The 23,968-nt window shown below is 36.4% G+C and overlaps 1 protein-coding gene across 7 annotated transcripts in view; it reads left to right on the top strand.

The window, feature by feature from the left end:
* RCAN2 (regulator of calcineurin 2) overlaps nt 1–23,968 on the top strand; it is a 293,376-nt gene that overhangs the window by 29,710 nt on the left and 239,698 nt on the right. For all 7 annotated transcript variants that reach the window (XM_010333966.3, XM_039467519.2, XM_074397863.1 and 4 more), the window contains one exon: nt 3,081–3,307. In XM_010333966.3, the coding sequence (XP_010332268.1) occupies nt 3,083–3,307 (225 nt within the window). In that variant the 5' untranslated portion in view covers nt 3,081–3,082. The remainder of the gene's footprint in view (nt 1–3,080; nt 3,308–23,968) is intronic.

Below are 23,968 nucleotides of genomic sequence, written 5' to 3'. Positions count from 1 at the left end.
CATAATTGCCTTGCTCTCAAATTATCACAATGATGTGTTTTTATGTTTCATATTACATATTCTTTTATGTGATGGTTAATACTGATTTTGATCATGTCTTTTGTTCCTGTTTCATTCCCCTGACTCCCCCGACTCTGCAGAAGGAGACAGGTCGATGTTTTTGTTGTTGTTTTTGTTGTTTTATAAGGATAAACTGAGTTTCAGAATGATCACATGGCTTCTCCAAATTATGGGGTAAGTTAGTAATGAAACTAGAAAGAGAAATTAGAATTTCTTTATTCAAAGCTCTGACTTCTGAAATATTTCTCCATGTAAGTAGAGTAGGTTGTTTGCCAAAAATGCATTCATCCTTTAAATCTGTACTGAAAGTAATAAGCTTAAAATAAAGTCTCATGAAGATAATATTGTAAAAGCTTAGGCCATAAATTAAGGCTATTTGAGTAGATTAAAATGAGTCTTGAGTGAAGCTTAAAATTTGTCCATTTAATTAATTTGTTCGGCAATGGATTTTAGGTTATTTTTCGCAAAAATAGTATTTGAAACATTCTTACAACACATCTAAGAATGTTTTATGATTTGATTCACTTAAAATATTTTAAATAAGAGGGATGAGATTAAAGATGAAATCAGAATTGGCACAGTATATATTTTTAAGCTACTGAATGATTATGATTTTATTTTTCTGGCTGGGTATGGTGGCTCATGCCTGTAATCCTAGCACTTTGTGAGGCTGAGGTGGTGGATCACCTGAGGTCAGGAATTCAAGACCAGCCTGGTCAACATAGTGAAACCCCATCTCTACTAAAAATACAAAAAATTAGCTGGGCATGGTGGCACGTGCCTGTAATCCCAGCTACTCAGGAGGCTGAGGCAGGAGAATTGCCTGAACCCAGGAGACGGAGGTTGCGGTGAGCCGAGATCGCGCCATTGCACTCCAGCCTGGGTAACGAGAGCGAAACTCCGTCTCAAAAAAAAAAAAAAACAAACAAACAAAAAAAAAAAAAACTAGTGGGGCATGGTGGCACACACCTGTAATCCCAGCTACTTGCGAAGCTGAGGCAGGAGAATCACTTGAACCAGGAGGCAGAGGTTGCAGTGGGCGAGATTGTGCTACTGGGCTCCAGCCTGGGTGACAAGCAAAACTCCATCTCAAAAAAAAAAAAAAAAAAAAAAAAAGTTTTTCTGTAAACTATCAATGAAAATAATACTGTTCTGATGATTCTTTTAGTAAATATTTTTACTATTAAAATAATTGATACCCTAATAAATGATGGTCATTAGGTATTTTACACTAAAATACTCGAGCAGCAGTATAAATAAATATGAAAGAAAATACATGTATGTTTTATTGAAGATGCCTAGCAGTTGAATTCCCTCCATATTAATATTATTACATATTTTCCTTCTAGTTAAAAATATTCATGTATTTTAGATTATTTAATAAAACATGAACCATATTTTTATTTAAAATTAGTATTTTCTTGATTTATATACAGAAAATGTTGCACAAATTGGAGTTTGAAGAACTTTGGAATGTAAGAATTGTCTTATATTTTATATAGAAATTTTTATTTATCACAATATTAGTGATTTGATTTTAGAGATATTACCTCAAACTATTTAATCTTTGGCTCCTACCTCATTTGGGCTTAAGATGTTATAATATGTAATGCATTATTGCCAGCAAATGCTGCTTACCAACTCTCATTGGGGCTTTTCTAGGAAAAAATGAAAATAAAACATAACCTCAACGCTGAGGATCAAGGGTTTATTCAGAGTTCAAGAGAGATATAAGCAGAAACTGATATTTTGTCTGGGGATCTAGAACTTGTATCTAACTAAACTTCATGAGAACAGAATGTTGTTTAGTGGTACACACCTTTCTGTCCTTTGCTCTGAGCATCGGTGATGATGGGATTGAAGAATATGGAGCTTCCCGAAGATGATTCAGTAGCCATGTCATACTTTTCAGTCAGTCTTACTTGCATAACCATGGGCAAGTTATTTCACTTTCTAAGCCCCTTAATTATTGAGCTTTAAGCAGAATAGCTTCACAAGCATGAAAAAAGGTACAAAAGAAGAAAGTAGATACCATCCTTGGACTGTATGGGAATACTGATCTAATAATCCACTAAATTATGTACCAGCATCAAAAAATGGAAAAACTCTGCAGTTAGGCAAACTGCAAATATAAGAGATGAGAAACTAATAGAGGGGTTGAACACAGCTAGGTGAAATCAATACTGGAAAGCCTCATGGGGCTCTGAAGGAGGGAGACCTATAGACCATGGATTGGCCAAGATAGCACTGATTTTTTTAGGACCTGAACCTGTTTCGCAAATGACTTGAAGTAATTAGCTCGGTCAGAAGAGGAAATATCTGTGTGTGTGTGTGTGTTTGGGGGGGATATTTAATCTTACTGTGGATTAACTATTATCTATTAGAGTTATGATCAGGACTCAGGGCTGATGTAGATCATACTTCGTTAAATAGAGGCTTCTACTTATTTTGAACTGCTTCGTTCCTGTGGTATAGGAGATTGAGCCCTAGGCCGGATTCTCTGCGTTTGAATCCTAGCCCTGCCATTTTGTCAGTGGTCTTGTAAAAGTTACTCAATTGCTTTGTTCCTCTGTTTTCCCATCCGTAAGATGGGGCTACTATTGGTACGGACCTTATAGACTATTTTGGAGATTAAATAGGGTAGTTAATATATGCAACTGATGTTCTAAATGTATATAAATCATTTAGAATAGTGCCAGGAACTCAATACATTGATAGTCATTAGTAGTACTAGTGGTGGGTGGTGATTTCCATTTCCTATACCTGTTTGTTTGTTTGTTTTTTTAAAAGAATGTAGTACTGACTGGGTTCTTGCCCCAAAGCAGAGAGCTGTGTTGGAAATTGATTCAGGGATCAAGGGAACCATGTGAACTTACAGATCTTCTTCCTTCCAATATCCCCTGCTTCTCCTCCTAATCATACTCCACTGTTCTGCCCCAGACAATCCAAAACTGTGACCTGAAAACTGAGTTTTAAGGAGTTTATTCTACAGTAACACATGTTTGTCTTTGTATCCTTAGGAATGAGGGGAGAATCATACTTCATCGGAATGAGGAGCCCAGGGCAGCAGGGACACATCCCTGAAGATGGAGGACTTTTCTTACTCTGCTGCATAGACAGGGACTGGGCTGTCACTCGCTGTTTTGCAGAAGAAGCCTTTCAAGCAATCACTGACTTCAATGACCTCCCCAACTCATTGTTTGCGTGCAATGTTCACCAGTCAGTGTTTGAAGGAGAAGAAAGCAAGGTAAGAAGCCTTTTTCTGTTCCTGAAACATGAGGAGATGTGGCATTATCTCAAAGTAATTCTGTTGTTCATCTGTGGTTGATGTTTTGAAGTGTTTGGAAATGTTTAGTTGGCTCTATTTTTGGCACGTGTACCAGGATGAGAAAAGCTATCTCAGATCTATCTCAGCTAACTTCAGAGATAGATCTGACAGGGTTGTAGCTGAAACTATGTTGAATCAAACTGATTCTTCTGTGACTCAGAGGTCTATCTAGCAAAACAAGTGGTGTTAATATGGATTGTAGGACATGCCCCTTAGGCTAGGAAGCAGATGTATTAACCTTCTAAAAGTTTCCTTTCCCTTATTCTGCCATAAATATAATTTACCTTTTTCAAAAGAGTACAAGCTCCGTTTTACCTCTACCCTTCCTGCAGCTTGATTAATATTCTAAAAAAAGGCTTCTTAAACTGTGAGCCAAGTCTCATAGTAGATATTAAAGAAAGTAAGTTGGTTGGCATCTAAGTCCTTCTTTGCTCACTGGCACGATGGTGGTATTGCTATGTGTGTGTTGTAAGAATTTGAGTGACAGTAGTAACTCCTCAATTTGAAATGATTGGGGAATGAGGTTGTCTACATATTAACATTTTCCAGCTTCCCATTTTAAGAAACAGACTTAACTTAGTGTAAATGTTTTTGGCAATCACAGTAAATATTCCATTTGGAGACCTTTCCAATGTTTATTTCAGATTTCTCTGACCTTTAAATGGGGTATCTAAATGGATTAAACCTTCCTTTGTGGATATAGATACTTAGTTTTAAAAGCCACTATTATACTACTGAAACATGGACAAAATTTTTTGGATAAAGGATCTTTTTTTTCTAAACTAAACTATATGACTCTGTGTGAGATATAAGAATAGGATTTATGATTGCTGTTTCACAAACTTTAGCTTTTTCTGTTTGTTGCTGAAGTCTGTGTCTGGCACAATTACTGGAAGACTGATTTATGGATATGATTGATTTTATAGACAGTCCTGATAGCCACAGGGAAACCATTCCAGAGGATTAGGAATTATTTTTAAGCTATTTAAAGATATTTGTATAATGATATCATTCTGTAGTTGTACTGTTGAAATTATGAGCTGAAAATAACTTGAAATGCAAGGAATTATATATAATTAGAACCTCCAGTGCTATGATCATCAGACTATTTAAAGTAAGAAAGTGGCATATGCCAATTTCTTCTTTGAAAGAAACTGGGAATTTTGTTCTTGGATTATAACCAGATCATCACTAATGATAATTAACTCAGGGAAAATAATTTCCTCTGAAATATACCTGTCATAAACTGTAAAGCAACAGTCTATGTATTCTCATCATATCATCCATTTCTCTAAATATCACAATGAGAAGAATTTTCCTTAGAGATTTAGTGGGGGTTTTGATTCTTTCCTGATTAAATACTTCCCAGTAGATTGAAACAATGAGACCTAGGAAGACGCTAATCTCATTTAGTAGTGCTGCTCAAGAATGGCTGATTAACTGAACTGGAGCCGAGGACATAGAAGGACAGGGGCTGTTGATGGGGGGTGGTTCATGGGAGTCTGCACACATCTATTTTGATATTCTGATTTGTGATCAAGTAACGATTACAAAATATTCTTATCTAATGTGTCTATGACGTTTGTGCATAGCAGTTTGGGAAAACAGTATTTGGTTTTAGGATGACCTTGATAAAATATTGAGGCAAAATAAATAAGAATATAGTTAATTGCATTCAGTTTCAAATGATTTAGATCGCAATTTTACAGCAATGGAGGTGAATTTTATACTAGGCCAAAGTCTACGTAATTCAGCTTATTAAGTCAGAAAGTCTTCTACCTCAGTGAGATTTTTTTTTTTTTCTTTAATTCTTCTTTTTGTGGACAGTCTTTAGGATACCAAATAATCTGATGCAGATTTAGTTTTGATTTAGTTATATCTGTATGGTTTGAGGGTGACAAAGCAAGATAATCAGATACCAGATAAGTTGACGATGGCCAAGAGACATGATCCCTGGGACTCCAGAAAAAAAAGTGGGGAGTCTTGTGGCATCTCATTTTCACTACTATATTTCTCTTCCAAACTCAGAAATTTATATTTCTTTCTTTTAACCTCCTTTTTAAATAACTACTTTAATAAAATCACTTATTTTAAGATATTAAGTATTATACTTCATTCTGTCAGGATATTCTTTCCACAAGGTTTAGATTTCATGAATCTGAGCCATGAAGTCTGATGATGGATATTTTTCCCAAAGGGTGGACATTTTAGGCACTATGCTAAGTTGGTGGGAGATATTTTTAGGCAGAGAGAAAAGAAGCAAGAAGCATTTCCAGCACTCCTTGTATTTGCCTATGGGCAAGCCTGGCCATGGTAATTGTTTTTATGTTCAGTTTGGGAAGATGTATTCAGCAGCCTGGAATTATAGCAGGGGGTGGAGACATCAGAAATGATGCTTAGCCTTCATTTCCAAGGTTTAGGAGGGTGGGTAGTTTCATATATAATTTGTTTTGGCAGAGTCCTTTCTTTTTCAGCACAGCCTGTTTCTGAAATCATTGTGTCTGGATATTGATGGATTTGAGTTTAGCTTTTGTCTTGCAATTATTATAAAGTATATATTTAACTCCCATAGTTGGGTAGGAATTAAATGTTTTGCTTTCTATCACAAATGAGTTTTGCAGCATTCTCTTCTCTATTTTCCCACATGTCTGAGGCACCTTTTCCTTTTTGAGGAAATTTATGGGGCCCTAAATTGAACTTCTTATAATACAGGTAACAGCACAGGATATGATCTGGATCTGTTTATTTCTGTATCACTCTGTTCTGTTCAAAGTGATAAATATTCTGATATGCTCATTGCTGCTGTCCTATTTAAATTCTAAGTTCTGACACCTAAAGCACATCTTAAAAAACAGCTTTGTGATGTCCATAATGTTCATTCCAATTTTCAGTTAGGCAGAATTCTGTGAGATTGTATTTTGATTTGATGCTTTTGCAATGAGTGAACACACTTCATTGAGGCTTGTTGTGGTCCAGATGGTTGAGATTTGTTTATATAACACAAAGGAGAACCGGAGCTGGAGGAAATTGGCATCTGAAACCAATAAATGCAGATTGCTGTTTGTGTGCTACAGCTTGAAATATAAATATTTTTGTATGAAACACATTTAAAACTGTGATCTTCACAGCATCCAACACCTGAAAGTTACTAGGGTTTGTTTCTCTTCAGAGTGCTCCCCGGGGTTCATCTTTTGTGATCCAGCTGGGCTGCAGAAGTCATCTTAAGGAAGGTGAGGCTAGAAAGGTTGTCCTTTGAGTTGGTCTGTGTCTGTGCTAAAGATGGATAAGGGTCTGCTGGGTAAGATGTTGGCATGCCCTTCTTGCTAAAGGGAACAATGAAGCAATGACTATGGAATGTTTAGCCAAATTCAATTCAGTAAAAAGAAACCTGAAAGGTGACTTTCTAATGGCCCCAAAATATGAATTTATTCTATTTATTAATACTCATAATAGCAGCAGCAAATACCTATACAGTACATAGCGAGGTGCCAGGTCCTTTTCCAAGTGCTTTATAAACATTGAGTTCTTTACTTGTCATGCCAACCCTATGAGGGTGGCATCTTTCTGTATCTCTGCTTCCTGGGTGCTGTTTCTGCCCAATGTGTAAGCAGAGTGACTTGTGTCACTTCTAGACCAAGAATTTAATTTACTAGTATTGGACCCTGAAGAATGTTCCTTTTGCCCAGCTAGAGGAACTGGCATTGTGCCAAGTAGTATTGGCTTAGACAGTTTGGGTCTTGGAGTGAGGACAGTGATGATACAGGGTGGAATCCTTGCCAACCTATGATGGACATGTAATGCAACAAGAAAAACATACAAGAATTTGTGTTGGTTCAGGCCACTGGGATTTTGGGGTTTGTTACTATAGCATAAATTAGTCCATCTAAGACTGGTAATAATAAGTATCATTATCCCCATTTTTCAGGTGAGGACACTAGAGAGCAGACTTTGCCCATGGTCTAAGCTAGTAGTGGTCAAGGCAGGATTCAAATCTAGGCTGCCAGGCTACAGAGTTCATGCTCTTAAACATTACACAGTACTCCCTCCTGATATACAGATATTTGTTGAAAGCAGGTATGATATTTGGCTCTCGGAATGCAAAGGTAAACAAGATAGACTGAAATTTAATTTATAGTATACCAAGAGAGATCTATTTAAATTAAGCAAACAAATGATAAACATAGTAAATGCTGACAGTGATGCCAAATCAAAGGGACAGTTAGCATATGTTCAACTACATTCATTTCCTAAGACATACACACATCACACATGAACATACAGTTGTTTATTTTTGAATGAAGGGGTATTTCTTCCAAACCATTAAAGAGTATATGCTACTAGAATGGGCATGTGGTGAGAGACCTGGCTGTACTTTTCTCTTAGTCTTCGTGTGTCTTGTAAATAGATCATTGCAATGCATTGCAAGTATCTGAGTGATTCTAATATTCAAAGATGTATTTTTTTTCATTCAGCATATCCACTAAATCTGAACCAATTCCTTCTTCTCGAATTCAGCTGACAAAATGCTCAGCTAGTCTAACATTGCAGGCATTATGAGAGCATCCTAAAGGATTTTCAAAGCTAAATTTGATTATTTGTGGTTTTTACTCATTCCCCAAACGAGAGTGAGAGTTACCCTCACTCTAGTTTGCAGGAGAATGTTGATATTTACTTTGAATTTTGCAACTGCAGTTCCACAGTCTCTTATCTGTAGTACTGAAATCTGAAAATCTGAAAATTGAGACATTTTTTCACAATCGATTTTGATACAAAAACATCACTTTATTAAATGCTGACCTGAACTGATAAGAAGCTACTTGTAGTGTGACTAGTCATCTATTTCTATGTAGAAATATTCCTGCCTTTAATTACCAGGGGCTGTCTAGACGTTGTTGGGACATTACACAGTATGAGCCCTATGCCCTGTGATACATATCCAAATCCCCCAATTCAGAATGCCACACATGTCACTCTTCAAGCGTTTCAGACAGTAGTTTGTAGATCTGTAAAACATAAAAATGAATCTACATTCCATATTCAAAAAAAGAATGAATTCATCACAGAAATCTGAAATGCCATAAAGTAAGCAATTAAATATATTTTGCCCATAAGATGCTCATGTCTATTTTCTCAGTTTTTAAATAATTTATTTTGTATTGACTAACAAAAATTACATATATAATTATTGTGTACAATAGGATATTTTGAAATATGTATGCATTATGTAATGACTAACATGAGTTAATTAGTGTATACATTACCACACATACTTATTACTTTTTTGTGAGGAGAATTTATAAAATCTACCTTCTTAGTGATTTTCAAAAATATAATATATTGTTTTTAACTAAAGTCACCATGTTGCAGAATAGATCTCTTGAACTCATTCCTCCTGTCTAGTTTAAATTTTGTAGCCTTTGTTCAACATCTCCCTAGCCCCTGGTAAGTACCATCCTACTCTTGGTTTCTATGTGTCCAATATTTTTCTACTGCATATGTAAATGAGATTCTATATTTGACTTTCTGTGCCTGGCTTATTTCACTTTACATACTGTTCTCCATTTTCATCCATGTTATGCAAAGACAGGATTTCCTTCTTGTTTAAGGCTAAGTAGTATTCCATATATACCACATTTTCTTTATCCATTTATTTATGGATGGCTGCTTAAGTTGAGTCCATATCTTGGTTATTATAAACAACACTGCAATGAATGATGGAGAGCAGATATCTCTTCAACACACCAATTTCATTTTATTTAAATATATACCCAGTAGTGGGATTGTTGGATCAAATGGTGGTACTATTTTTAATTTTTGGAGGAAACTCCCTACTTTTTTTCCATAGTAGCTGTACCAATGTACATTCCCACTAACAGTATATAATAGTTTCCTTTTCCTGACATCATCACCAACACTTTTACCTTTCTTACGGTAGCTACACTAACAGGTGTGAGGTGATATGTCATTGTGGTATTAATTTGTATTTTCCTGATCATTAGTGATATTGAACACTTTTTAATATACCTGTTGGTCATTTATACGTCTTCTCTTGAGAAATGTCAATTCAGCTCATTTGCCCATTATTAAATCAGGTTATTTCTTTTCTTGCTATTGAGTTGTTTGAGTTCCTAATACATTTTTGGATACTAACTCCTTGCCAGATTTGCAAATATTTTCTGTCTTTGCAAATATTTTCTTCATTAATTATTTCCTTTACTGTGAAAAAGCTTTTTAGTTTAATGTAATATCATTTATTTTTGCTTTTGTTGCCTGTGCTTTTGGGGTTATATTAAAAAAATCATTACCCCAGACCAATGTCAAAAATCCTTTTCATACATTTTCTTCTAGTGATTTTACAGTTTTAAGTCTTATGTAAATCTATTTCATTTTGAATTGATTTTTTTATTTGGCATGAGATAAAGTCCTGATTTCATTCTTCTGTGTGTGGATACCGAGTTGTCCCAACATCACTTATGAAAGAGATTGTTTTTTCTTCATTGTGTGTTCTTGGAACCTTTGTGGAAAATCAATTGACTGTAAATGCATGGATTTATTTCTGGACTTTCTATTTTTTTCCATTGATCCATGTGCCTGTTTTTATGTTAGTACTATGCTGTTTTGACTACTATAGCTTTGTAGAATATTTTGAAGTCAACTTTTTTCTTTTTACTTAATACTGTTTTGGCTATTCAGAGTCCTTTTTGGTTTCGTATAAATTTTAGGATTCATTTTTTCTATTTCTGTGAAAAAATGTTATTAGCATTTTGTTTGAGATTGCGTTGAATCTATAGATTGCTATCTGTAGTATGAACATTTTAATAATATTAATTCTTCCAGGCACTGAATATGGACTATCTTTTCATTTATTGTGTCTTCTTCAGATTCTGTCATTACGTTGTATAGTTTTCAGTGTACAAGTCTTTCACTTCCTTGGTTAAATATATTCCTAAATATTTGATTTTTCTTAGCTTTTGTAATTCAATTGTTTTTCTTGATTTCTTTTTCAGATAGCTCTTTTTTAGTATATAGAAATGCTATTGATTTTTTGTATTTTGGTTTTGTATTCTACAGCTTTACTGAATTTGTTTATTACTTATAACAGGGTTTTGTTTTTTTTTTTCTGGTGTGGTTCTTAGGGGTTTCTATATGTAACATCATGTAATCTGCAGACAGGGACAATTTAACTTCTTCCTTTTTAATTTGAATTCATTTTATTTCTTTCTCTTGCCTAATTGCTCTGGTTAGGACTTCCAGTATTATGTTGAATAAAAGTGGTAAGAGTAGGCATCCTTGCCTTGTTCCTAATCTTAGAGGAAAATCTTTCATCTTTTCATTGTTAACTGTGGTGTCAGCTGTGAGTTTGTTATATATGGCCTTTATTATATTGAGGTGCGTTCCTTTGACAACTAATTTGTTGATAATTTTTATTAAGAAAGGGTGTTGAATTTTGTCAAATGCTCTGTTTCTACTGAGATGACCTTATGATTTTTTATCCTTCATTCTGTTAATGTTGTGTATTGCATTTACCAATTTGCATTTTTGAATTATTATTGCTTTTCTGTGATATATCACACTTGATAGTGGGCAACAATCTTCTTAATTTGCTGTTGAATTTGGTTTGCAGGTAATTTGTGGAGGATTTTTGTATCTATGTTCATTAGGGATATTGGCCTATAATTTTCTTGTTTTGTGGTATATTTGTCTGAATTTGGTATTAAGATAATATTGGCTTTGTAAAATATGGTGAGAAGTATTCCTTCTTCAATTTTTTTGGAAAAATTTTGGGAAGGATTGGTTTTTTGTTCTTTAGATGTTTGTTAAAATTCAGCAATAAACTCATTGGGCTTTTCTTTAGTAGGAGACATTTCATTACTTATTTGCTCTCTTGTTATTGGTATGTTCCTGTTTTCTTTTTCTTCCTAATTCAGTCTTGGTAGATTTTATGTCTCTAGTAATTTATCCATTTCTTCTAATTTATCCATCTGTTGACATATAATTGTTCATAGTAATTTCCTATGCTCCTTTGTATTCCTGTGGTATCAGTTCTAGTGTCTCCTCTTTCATTTCTCATTTTATTTGAGTCCTCTCAGATTTTTATTAATCTAGCTTAAGGGTTGTTGATTTTATCTTTTTAAAAGGCCAGCTCAGTTTTATTGATCATTTCTATGACTTTTTTTAGTCTCTATTTCATTTATTTTCTGATCTTTATTATTTCCTTTATTCTACTAACTTTGGGCTTATTTGTTCTTTTCTATTTAATTCCTTGTGGTATAAATGTTACTTTTTTTGTTTAAAATCTTCTTTTTTGATGTAGGCATGCATTGCTATGAATTTTTTACTTAAATATATTTTGCTGTATCTCAGGTTTTAGTATGTTATGTGCCCATTTGCATTTATCTCAAGATAGTTTTAAATTCTCCTTTGACCCATTAGTTGTTCAGGAGCATCTTCTTTAGTTTTCATGTATTTGTAAATTTTCTGAAATTCTATCTGTTACTGTCCTCTAGTTTTATATACCATTGTGGTTTAAAAATATACTTGATATGATTGTAATCTTTTAAAATTTGTTAAGATCTTTTTTGTGGTTTAATATGATCTATCCTGGAGAACATTCTGTATACACTTGAAAAGTGTATATATGAAAAGAATATATATATATTCTGCTGCTGTTGTATTGAATGTTTTGTATATGTCTGTTAGACATTTGGTCTAACATGCAGTTTAAGTCTGATGTTTCCTTATTGATGTTCTGTCTGGATGATCTATCCTTTGCTGAAAGTGGAATATGGAAGTCCTCTACTATTATTGTGTTACAATCTCTCTCTCTCTCTCTCTCTCTCTCTCTCTCTCTCTCTCTCTTGATATATTAATATTTGCTCCAATGTTGGACACGTATATATTTACAACTGTCATTTCTTAATAAAATATTTCATCTTAAATAATGACTTCGTCTTGTTTTATTTTTTAATGTAAACTCTATTTTATCTGATATAAATAGCTACCCCTGCTCTCTCTTTAGGTTTGCATTTGCATGGAATATCTTTTTCCCTCCCTTCCCTTTTAGTATATATGTGAAATGTGTCTGTTGTGGGCAGTGTATAGTTAGGTCTTTTTTTAAAAGCCCATTCAGACATTCTGTCTTTTGATTGGAGTATTTAATCAATTTACACTCAAAGTAATAATTAATAGATAAGGATTTATTAGTACCATTTTGTTAATTGTTTTCCAGTTGTTTTATAAATCTCTATTCTCTCTTGCTGTGAGATAAATTATAATTAGATGATTTTCTCTAGTGGTATGCTTTGATTCCTTACTTTTTATGGTTTGTGTATCAATTACAGGGTTTTGCTTTGTGGTTATCATGAGGCTTACCTAAAATACCTTACAGTTATAATAGACTTTTTTATGCTGACAATTTTGATCACATGAAAAAACTCAATTTTACTCCTCCTTCCACATTTTATGTTTTTGGTGTCACAGTTTACATTGTTTTATATTATGTACTCCTCAACAAACTATAGTAGCTATTATGATTTTTACAATTTTGCTTTTGATTCTCCACACTAAAGATATAGGTGACTTAAGTAGCACCATTATAGTAGTAGAGTATTCTGAATTTGAATGTATACTGATTTTTACCAGAAAATTTTATACTTTCACATGCTTGACTGTATTACTAATTAGCATCCTCCTTTTCTTTCAGCTTGGAGAAATCCCGCTGGTATTTCTTATAAAATAGGTCTGGTAATGACAAACTGTCAGCTTTGTCTGGGAAAGTAATTTTCTCTCCATTTCTGAAGGATAGATTTGCTGAGTAAAGATTACTTGGTTGGCAGTCCCCACTCACCACATTATCACTTTGAATATATTATCCCACTCTCTTCTGGTCTGTAAGATTTATATAAAAAGGTATATTGCTAACCGTATTGGAACTTCATTACAGGTGATATGCTTCTCTCTCTCTCTCTCTCTCTCTCTCTCTCTCTCTCTCTCTCTCTCTCTTTTCTTGCTTTTAGGATCCTCTTTTTATCTTTGATTTTTGACAGTTTTATTATAATATGTCTTAGTGTAATCTCATTTGGACTGAATCTAAGTGGATACCTTCCTGTACCTGGATTATTTGTATATTTTTCCAGATTTGAAAAGTTTCCTGCTATTATTTCTTTAACTGAGTTTTCTGGCTTTTTGTTGTTCTCCTCTTACTTTTTAACTCCAATAATTTGAATACTTGCTTGTGATGCTGTCCTATAAATCCCATAAGCTTCCTTTATTCATTTTCATTCATTTTAATATTTTTTCCTCTGACTGTATTTTCAAATAACCTGTCTTTAAGTTCACAGGCTTTTTTCTGCTACACCAATTTTGCTATTCATACTCTATTGTATTTTTAACTTTGTTCATTGCTTTTTTCAGCTCCAGAATTTTTAAAAATAATTCAGTATCTCTCTTATTTTGGTTGCTTATAGTTCTTCTGATTTCATTAAGTTGTTTCTCTGTATTTTATTATATTTTTGTGAGCTTTCTTGAAGCAATTATTTTGAATTCTTTGTCAGGTAGTTCACAAATCTTTATTTTTAGGGTGATTATTGGTGCTTTATTTTATTTCTTTGATAGAATCGTGTTTCCCTGATTGTTCTTAATTCTTATGACTGTGCATTAGTTTCTATGCATTTGAAGAAGTAGGGACTTATTTTAGTCTTTTTGTACTGGCTTTGCCTGGGAAAGTGCTTTACTAGTCAGCTCATCCAGAGATTCTTGGCAGCTGATCTGGCATAGTCCATGGGTGAACTTGCTACTTGAGCCCTTGGGCAGGCTATCCTGGTGCCTGGGTCAGCAGGTTGGTGGACCTGGTGCTTCAGTCCACAGGCTTAGGCCTGGAATCTGGATCTACTGGGATAAACTATTGATTAGGCCTATGGGGGTGGACCTAGAGCCTGTGTCCATAAGGCAAAAGAGCCTCAGTCTATAGAAGCTGGCCTGAAGCCTGAGTCTGCAGAGGCTGAACTGGTGCTGGGGTGGTCTTTGAGTCTGAATCTGCAGGGTCTGTATAGGGGCTAGGCTAGGTACTGGTATGAACCTGGTTCGTAGGTTCACTGGGACATTCCTGAAGTCCGAGTCCATAGGAGATGGCCTGGCACTGGGGAAGGCCTGGACTTTGTGTCTACTGGAGCCTGGGGCTGCTGGAACTGGTCAAGGGCCTGGGGCTAGCCTGTTGCTGGAATGAGTCTGGAATCTGGACAAGTATGGAGCCTGGATGATGGATATGCAGGTGTTAGTCTGGAGGCTAGGTACATGAGGGGATGCCTGGGTCTTGGGGCCACAGGTGCTGCCCTGGTATCTGGGTCCACAGAAGTGGTCCTGGAGCCTAATTCTGTGTGGGGCAGCCCAACACTGAGGTCTGCAGGGATGGACCTAGCCCCTAGGTCTTCTGGGGCAGACCTAGCCCATGAATATGCTGAATCATGAAGCTGCAGAGCCTGGCATGAAAAGTGGGACTGTAGGGACTGGCTTGGTACTGGGCAGGCTCTTGGAACCTGTGTATTTGAGTGCTAGCCTAATGACTGAGCCCTAGGTTGCCGACCTGGCAAAGGGGCAGGTCTAAAGCCTGGGACTTTGTGGGCTGACCTGGGGCCTGGGGCCATAGGCACTTGCCCTGATGCTGGGTCCATGGATACCAGCATGATGACTAGAGCTGTGGGGGGCTCATGTCTTTTGGAAATAAAGAATGCACTCAATCTAGGGTGAGCATTGTGCATAGATACTGTCTGTCTGTCCCTCCCCAAGTGAAATCTGACACTTACTGAGTTTCTTTCTTTGAGTATCTATAGTTTAACGTATTTGGCCTTGACCTGTTTATGCTGCCCACAGCCCTTCATTCTAGCACCTCACTAATGGTCTGGTCTGGGTCTATAGGAGAGCCTCCTAGCCCATGAAGCAGATAGTTACTGCTTCATGCACATGTTTGTCTTGACTAAGGGAGCTAATGCTGTAAAATATTTTATATCAACTACCCACACATATTTTCCTGTTCCTCATTTACATTTTATTCTCTAAACCCAGAAGTCCTTGAAGGCAAATAGAATTTATATTTGTCTTCTTTGTATTTCTAGCAACTTGCATAGGTCCTGACACATAGTAGGTGCTCAATCAATGTTGAATTGAACTTCTTCTTAAATGGTAACCAAATTAAGTCACAGAGAGAGGAATTTGCTAGAATCAGCTGATTATTTAGAGAGAGAGAAAAAGAGTAGAGTGAGTCTTTTTGACTTTTAAGTGCAATTCATTACCCACTGTACATCACTGTGTCCAAATTCTGTGGAAAGCCGGTTCTATAAACAAAGTGGCTGTACATCAGCATAAACTTCCATGTAAAGGAATGTAAAGCAGAAAGAACTCAGGTGATACAGCAGCAAGGCTCAAACCAAATATAAATGCATTGAATCCAAGTCCCTATTGTAGTTAAGATATGGCATTCATAGACAAACTTGCTTTGTATCTCAATTTATATTTATGTGACGTTCAAAATTTTTGGAGGGGGCTGACTCATTTAGTAAGCCAAGAGAGTAAAAAATTAGAAGTATCTTAAGCACCTTTATTTTTGTAACTACATCAAGGAGAAGAAAAGGGAGAGGGGTAAAAAGAGAATATTAATAAAAGCTATAAATAAATAAATATTTATATTATGTTTATATTATGATAATAATAAACAAAATTTCAAAAGGTAACAATCAAAGCTAAAATCTAGTGCCTTGGAAGACCCTAGAAAACATGTAGTGACAATGATTTAAGGCTGGTTGGAAAATTCACACTAGGGATCTGTAAAAAAGGATAAACATGAAGATAATAATTCACTCTGGTTTAAGTGTCACTGAATATATGTTGAAAAAATAAAACAGAAGTAAACTATGGGAACTTGAGGTTGGGAAAATGGATTAGCAAATATTGGTTGTAAATATTAAAGCAAGTAACAATTAGACATAAAATGTTCAAGGAATACTTAAGAGTTTCACTGTTTTTCTCGTGTTGTTCATTCCTTATAGGTAAAAGTGACATTTATAGTTATGTTTGCTGTCTTAAGGAATGTTTAAATTATAAAAAGTGTATATCATTGTACTCTGGAGGTTAAACCTATTTTTTCCCTGAACAGTGACTGAGACCCATAATTAGTTACTGCTAATCACTTGGGGGCACCTGCCAGATGAGAGGCCCAGTGTGGGGCAGATTTGAAAGCTGCTGTAGGACATTTTATGAAACCTTAACCTTTCTTAAAGTGACTAATATATTCCAGAGGCATATTTAGTATCTTGCTTCTCCACAGTACTGAGTGATCCCCTGGGGACCAAGAGCCTGACAAGCTACTCTAAAAGTTCCACTTAACTACCTGAAAATAATTGAGACAGTGGAGAGAATTAAACTTGATGTATACAGAATTGAGAGTATTTGGATTCTGTGCCAAAGAGTGGGTGAGCATATATTCTTGATGACACTTGGGGAGAGATGAGTGCCATGTTCCATTTAGTCTCGTATGATATTAAAGAGGAGCATGGAGCTTTTTCTCCCCATTTGCAAAAATGGGTACTTGGAACCCACTTCATATGGTTTCCATCAGAGCTGCTTCTAGCCTATAGAGTGACTGTGAATTATTAAAATGATAAGAAGCAGTCTTAGGGCATACTGCCTGGAGAAAGGAAGGTGACTTTGTAAAAATGATGTCCTGTCCTCTGGGCTGATGGGTTGTGTGCAGCCATGAACAGGGTGCCTTGGTAGGGGTGTGGGAGATAGGCTAGATTTCATTCTCCACCCGATTCCTGGGCCAGGAGCCCCTGAGAAGTACACAAAGACACAATTATCGTGGGGGCCATGATAATTTTGAAGTATATCAAATTTCAAAACATATGAAAATTCAAAGGTAGCTATTAAGTTCTCTTGCTTAACAACATTACTTTTTTCAGGAGCAATTTCAGAGATAGAAACCAAGGGTAGGATGAGCTTTATCATTATTATTTTCTTTGATCTCAATAGCTGAGGATGTTATGGGCTTTACTTTATCTGCGTTGGCTTCCTTGAGTCTAGTCTTAGTTTTGTGGGCATGAAATTCTTGATCAACTCAGTGATGTCCAGAGAAAGTCCAAGTTTTGATGTGAACTTTAAAAGTTCTCCAAGTTAACCATCACAGCAGGCCTGACATTTAGCTCAATGGATGAGATCAGGGTGATATTGATGAGCTGAGTGCCAGTTCCATTAATACCCTGTGCTATTTTCTCTGTGAGAGTGGGGTTATTCGTGTGCTATATAGACTTCCTTATTACCTGTTCATTGATAATTTTATGCTTATGGTGCTCAACCATATGCCTCTGTCCCTTTTAGCAGAATGGATATATAGAAACGGGATATGTGTAGTTTATTTTTTTTAGTTTTATCAGTTTCTGATAATGTTCTGTTTTATTGGGAATGTTGTATAATATAGCCTGACCATTGTTTTAAACATAAATACAATAATCTCATCAGTGTTTTAAGAGAGATCATGATCAGATACATGATAGTTAAGGTTTTTTATCAACTGTATTCAAATTTCATGCCTCATACTTTGTTCGAAACCTACACTTCCCCTCTCCTGCCAAATTTTTAACTATTATTAACTCCAAATTATTTCATATAATGTATTATTTATACATAGAATGTACTGTGTCATATAATGATCTAGTCTTTACATTCCAGCTGGGTGATTTTAAGTGTCTTGACGTTGGAAGAGCAGCCTCTTCATTCTTTGGGTGTCCCAGATGTTGAACACAGCTCTGTAGACATCAAGTGGGTGTTGGGTTCAGAAGCATTTGGGTCCAAATCCTGCCTTGACAATGTAGTAGTTATTTCATCTTTGCCAACTTAGAAATGTCTTTGAATCTCAGTTTCCTCTTTTACAAAATAGTGTTAACAATACCTTCTTTTCTGGCTCAGTATGTGATTAAATGAGGTGAAGTAGACAGAGGAGGTAGCATGATACTAGACCTTCTTGGTAAGCATGTTCCCTTCGTCATTCTTATTCATTCCCCTCCCTGTGATCCAAATCTGTGACTGTCTATCTCTGGTTCAAGGAAGGAAGGAAGTTTTCTAATAACCAGCTATTTTTCTAAAAACATGTAGACCTAGACAGCACATGTCTATGGAATTTGGAAGGAAGACTTAGGCAGATCCTTGCAGAATTATAACAAAGTTGTGATTTTATATCATAGCCTTGGGTTTTAAGGAAGGTTAATCTCAGTTTCTACATGGAAACTGTTTCTTCAGTTGTTTTAGGGCACTTCCTGTTCACTGTTTCCCATATAAGGTTCATGTGATACTTTTCTTTTAGAACTAGTTCCAGGAAAACTTGGTTTACTCTGGGGAACTGGTATTTTTTTCTCACTAGGAGGATTATGTGATTTATGTGTTTTTCTTTTTCTCTGGCTGTTAGGAAACTCAAAAGTTAATATTTAGTCATAGCAACTCTCTTTATTCTTATTGATCCTGGTATTTTATTTCATATATATTAACCTAATTTTATATATAGGTAATATAAGACATTTTTTTCTGAATCAGCTCTTCAAACTGTGTTCATATTTTCGTGAGTACTTTAACAATAGTCTTTTAACATGTAAAGAAGATGTCCAGTGATCATTAAGGATATATTTTGCAGATGTTTTAAATTTCATTGTGAATAGAAAAAAATCACCTAATGTGATATTTTTAGAATAACATGCACACTAAATTTTTTTTTCTGCCATGACTCATATTTTAGAAAAATAGCTTTTAAACATCTTCAAGGAAAAGAATGTAACTTGGCAGTCACAATTGACAACAGCATCTTCCAGGAGCATGTACCATGTAGGTCCACATGGTTTTAGAAAAGCACTGGGTCATTTAACTATCTTTAAGTTTTCCTCTTAAATGTGATCATTATCTGATATTGATTTGTGAGAAAATGAACACTTATATACCATTTGAGGATATGTGTATTTAAGTTTGTCCTCATCACAAATCAGTCTGATTTGAAACTCTGAAGGCTTAGAGACACCTTATTTCATGGGACAATGCTGTAGTTTCAATGCCTGATGCTTGAGAGTTTTATTCTTTCCCTTAAATAGATTATTTTTCATTGATATTGTGTTCTGTCAAGTTGTAGAACTTGGAACAGAAGTTCACTTAAAACTTACGTTGTGCAGCTGAAGTTCAAGACTTTGAAAGGGGCACACATGAGAGGAAAGTTGTTTTGCTCTTCAACTAGACTCTAGAAATTTTCAGGGAATAAGAATCTTCAGTGTCAGAAATACGGCAGTGATAATCAGCTTTTACTACACGTGCTTTTTATACATAGACTTGTTCTAAATATGGGAGTAGGGAGGGTAGGGACATGGTGATTTAGACGGAGGAGGAGAAAGTGAGTATACATTTGGTTATCTAGCCCTACCTTTGCCCAGCCTCCTTGATAACCAGGTTTTCAACTCCAGTGGGGTTGTCTTTCCCCTACAAACATCTCTGAGTTCACGTATCTAAGTCAGTATGGTCCCTTTCAAAGTTATTTCTCTTTAGGCACTACTACTTGCTCATTTTTTGCAATAACTTGAGTTGTGCAAAGCATATGTGTTTCAAGTGGATTTGAATTGGTGGAAGCAAGTCATTTAGAGTTAACTATGGTGACTCATGTAGGTAACCAACCCAGGTAAAAATAATTTCTATTTAAACACAACATGCACATAAACCATAATAAGAAACAGATACAAAATACCAGGAAGATTTCTTTTTGGAGAGTGTGAACTGATATTTGGGAATTTCAGAAATGCACAATGAAAGCATTGCTGTACCAAGTTCACCTTTGTGAAAAAGAAAAACTCAGTTATACATGTAAAACTCAGCGTATTATGTCAGATATGTTTCAAAATTATACTTTATTTATAATGTACCCAGCCTTGACTCCCAGACCCCACATTTCTTGCTAAACAGAGCAAACCTTAAGAACAAATATGCAGCCATAAAAAAGGATGAGTTTGTGGCGTTTGCAGGGACATAGATAAAGCTGGAAACCATCATTCTCAGCAAACTGACACAAGAACAGAAAACCAACACCGCATGTTCTCACTCATAAGTGTGTGTTGAACAATGAGAACACATGGACACAGGGAGGGCAACATCACACACTGGGGCCTGTCAGGGGGTGGGAGTCTAGGGAAGGGATGGCAGGGGGTTGGGGGATAGGGGAAGGATAGAATTAGGAGAAATACTTGATGTAGATGATGGGGTGATCGATGCAGCAAACCACCATGGTACGTGTATACCTATGTAACAAACCTGCATGTTCTGCACATGTACCCTAGAACTTAAAGTATAATAAAAAATTAAAAATTAAAAAAAAGAACAAATAAATGGGCTCTGTGGTATAAGGAACATCCTGTCTCCAAGTATCTCCTACAGTGGTCTAGAGTCTTTTGAAACCTAAAGGCTATTCTCTGATTAAGAATCTTTTTTTTTTAATGAACATAACCCTGAAAGATACTATATTCTAAGATATACCTAAGATATGTCCTAAGATATTCTGAGATATACAATATAAGTACCTAGGGAAGAGCAGTGACTTACAAATACACTAACAAGGTGAAAGAATACTGCAACAATCAATCAATCCGCCATCAATTATTTAATAATTATTGGAACTCTACCATGTCCTAAGTATTGCTCTTGGTACTGGGAGTACAAAAATGAACGAAATGCAAGCCCTCATGAAGCGTAATGTTTACTGGGGTCTGAAAATTATAGTACAAGTTAGGTGAAGTGAGAGATGGAGGCAGGAAGAGCATATTATAGGAGCTCAGGGCACAGGCACTAAGAGGGAACAGGGAAGGCTTTGGAATATTTTTTCTATATTTTATCATGTATAGAACAAGGAGGCAGCTCAGTACATCCTGGCAGCTGCTTTCCTCATGGTGACCAGGATGTTGTTCATCTCCTCCTGCCTTTACTTGGTATGGCTGTGTGTCTCCATCTTTTTCTTGGTGAATCTGACAGTCCTTTTGTCCTTGGAGACTTTGAGCTCCATGATGTGCCACTCCTATGGGGTGAAGCCATATGCTCCTTGGATTGTGTCCCGCTTGAACTCTGAGTGCTTGGTGAGGTGCCCACGTGGCAGCTGTGCCTCGGCTTACTTACACTCTTGGTCACCTTGTAGCCCTGTGCAGTCCTATGACCATGGGGTAGCATGGAGCCATGGCTGCCATGCATCAATGGCTGCTGTCACAGAAGCTCTGATAGATGCTTTTATCCTTTGTTGCAAGCTATGCCTTGCACCTGTACAACAGTCTTCACATGGACCCATCCCATGCCATGAACTGTGCTGGCTGCCAGGACTTTTCAGGCCCTCCTCTTGTGTAATCAGCATTGTTGTCCTGTCACACAGGACCTTTTTTGAAAGGATGACTGATGAGTGGGGGTGACAGGGAAAGAGTGGCCTTTGACTCTGGCCAGGGCTGCTTCTCCAAGTAAACCCAGCCACAGTGACAGGTGAGGTGGAAGAAACATTTTATTTGTAACCCATGTGTCCTAATTTTCTCCTTAGTGTGTGAAATTTTTGCTTTCCTTGGAAGGTGAGCTGTGAGCTTGCTTATTTTAAAAACTGCAACCTGTGAGGAGAGAGGGTGTTCTTTGACAACATTACATCATTGAAGCCTCTAGGTGTTGAGTCATCATTATTTTTAGGCAGCTCCATGCTTTTTTTGGTTGTTCTAAGAATAGCCTCTGTGTCTGGACTCTACAGAAAGTCACCACAGTAAAGATTCTGTCACCACTCAGCAGTTGGAATAGGATGCCTTCTTAATTTCCAAGCTCAAGGCAAACATTTTAGAATTTTACTTGCAAACATTCTGCCTTTTTAGGTTTTTCCTGACACGATTGGCTTTGTCAGGAGCTGTCACTTGAAGTTGTTCAACCCTTTGTCAGAAGTACTTATGGCTGGAAACAACAACTATAACAACAACAAAGTTTGAAGCCCTCCCTAATAAAAGGTTCCTTATTATCTGCATTCAGTGTACATTTGTTTGTAAATACCTTATTCAGTGACTTCATCCAATTTTTAAATGTTTCAAGACATATTTTCATCACTTGCATTTTATAAATTAAGTGATTATAGATCTCTCGTGTTAGGATATGGGGTGGGAGTGATACTCTTAGAATTTATGCAGGATCTGCTAAAAGCAGCCCAAACACATGTTATTATACCCTGTTAAACAAAATAAGCATCTAAACTGTAAACTGTATTGGAACTTGATGACAGGGTATTAAAAAGGATTGAGCAAGCCCAGAAATGGAACTCTGTGGGTCAATGTGGAGGCTGGTTTTCCTATTGCTTGTTCAGAGCATATGTCCAAATAGGATCAATTTATTTTATGTGGTACTTTCAAGCCCATAAGAATAGTAATGGCTTGTGAGGATAACCAAATACTTTTCCAACTGAAGCATAAATGGAAGCATCTGCTTGGAACAAAATGAGTTAGTCGTTTAACGTTATAGTATGCCTTTTGTGTCTGGAGATGACAGAGAGCAGCCACAGAATCTGTGTCTACATGTGACTGAAGGCATTGGTGCCTGCCGGGAAAGCTGAACTTTCTTTTGAGTTACTAGTACTCTGGAAGGGTTGGTTCTGTTTTTATTTTCTAAGAACTCAAGCCTCATTCCCACACATGTCATTCTGTCTCTAATTAGGGAAATGATGTAGCAGAGTGATTGAGAAAGGGCATTAGTGTCTATCAGCCTAAGTCCAAAACCAAGTTCCACTGCTTATTAGTTGTGTGACCATAGGCAGTTTATTTAACTTTTTTTTAACATCAATTTCCTCACCTGTAAAACAGCATCAAGTAAGAATGTTTACCTCATAGACTTCCTGTGAGGATAGAAGTGATATTGTCCGTGGTGCCTTGATCATAGTTAACTATAACTATTGGCTAGCAATAATAATAATTTCTGCTCATCAGTCTGATCTGCATGTTGCATCATTTAACTCACGGGACTCTGGGCTGGGTGCAGTGGCTCCCGTCTGTAATCCCAGCAGTTTGAGAGGCCAAGGCAGGTGGATCACCTGAGGTCATGGGTTCAAAACCAGCCTGACCAAAATGGTGAAACCTGTCTCTAATAAAAATACAAAAAAAAAAAAAAAAAAATTAGCCGAGCCTGGCAGCAGGCACTTGTAATCCCAGCTATTCGGGAGGTTGAGGCAGGAGAATCTCTTGAACCCAGGAGGTAGAGGTTGCAGTGAGCCACGACAACACCACTGCACTGCAGCCTGGACAACAAGAGCGAAACTCCATCTCAAAAGACAAACAATCAAACAAGCTTATGGGACTCTTGCTTCCCTTGCCTGTTGTCACTGGATAACTCACCAAAGAGCAGTATATTGGTCAACGTCCATTGTCTAGTCTCACTACCCTCACGAGAACTTCTAAATCAAGATGAGGGAGCAGTGACCCAGATGAGTACCTTCTGAAATCTGAACACATATGTTTATTCACAAGAACCAGCCCAGAAGAAAGTGCATTTACTACCTCTCCTGCATTTAGAGTC

Source organism: Saimiri boliviensis, chromosome 4, assembly GCF_048565385.1.
Source record: "Saimiri boliviensis isolate mSaiBol1 chromosome 4, mSaiBol1.pri, whole genome shotgun sequence".
NCBI lineage: Eukaryota > Metazoa > Chordata > Mammalia > Primates > Cebidae > Saimiri > Saimiri boliviensis.
Note: the sequence above shows the minus strand (reverse complement) of the source record. Positions and strands in the feature narration are given on the sequence as shown.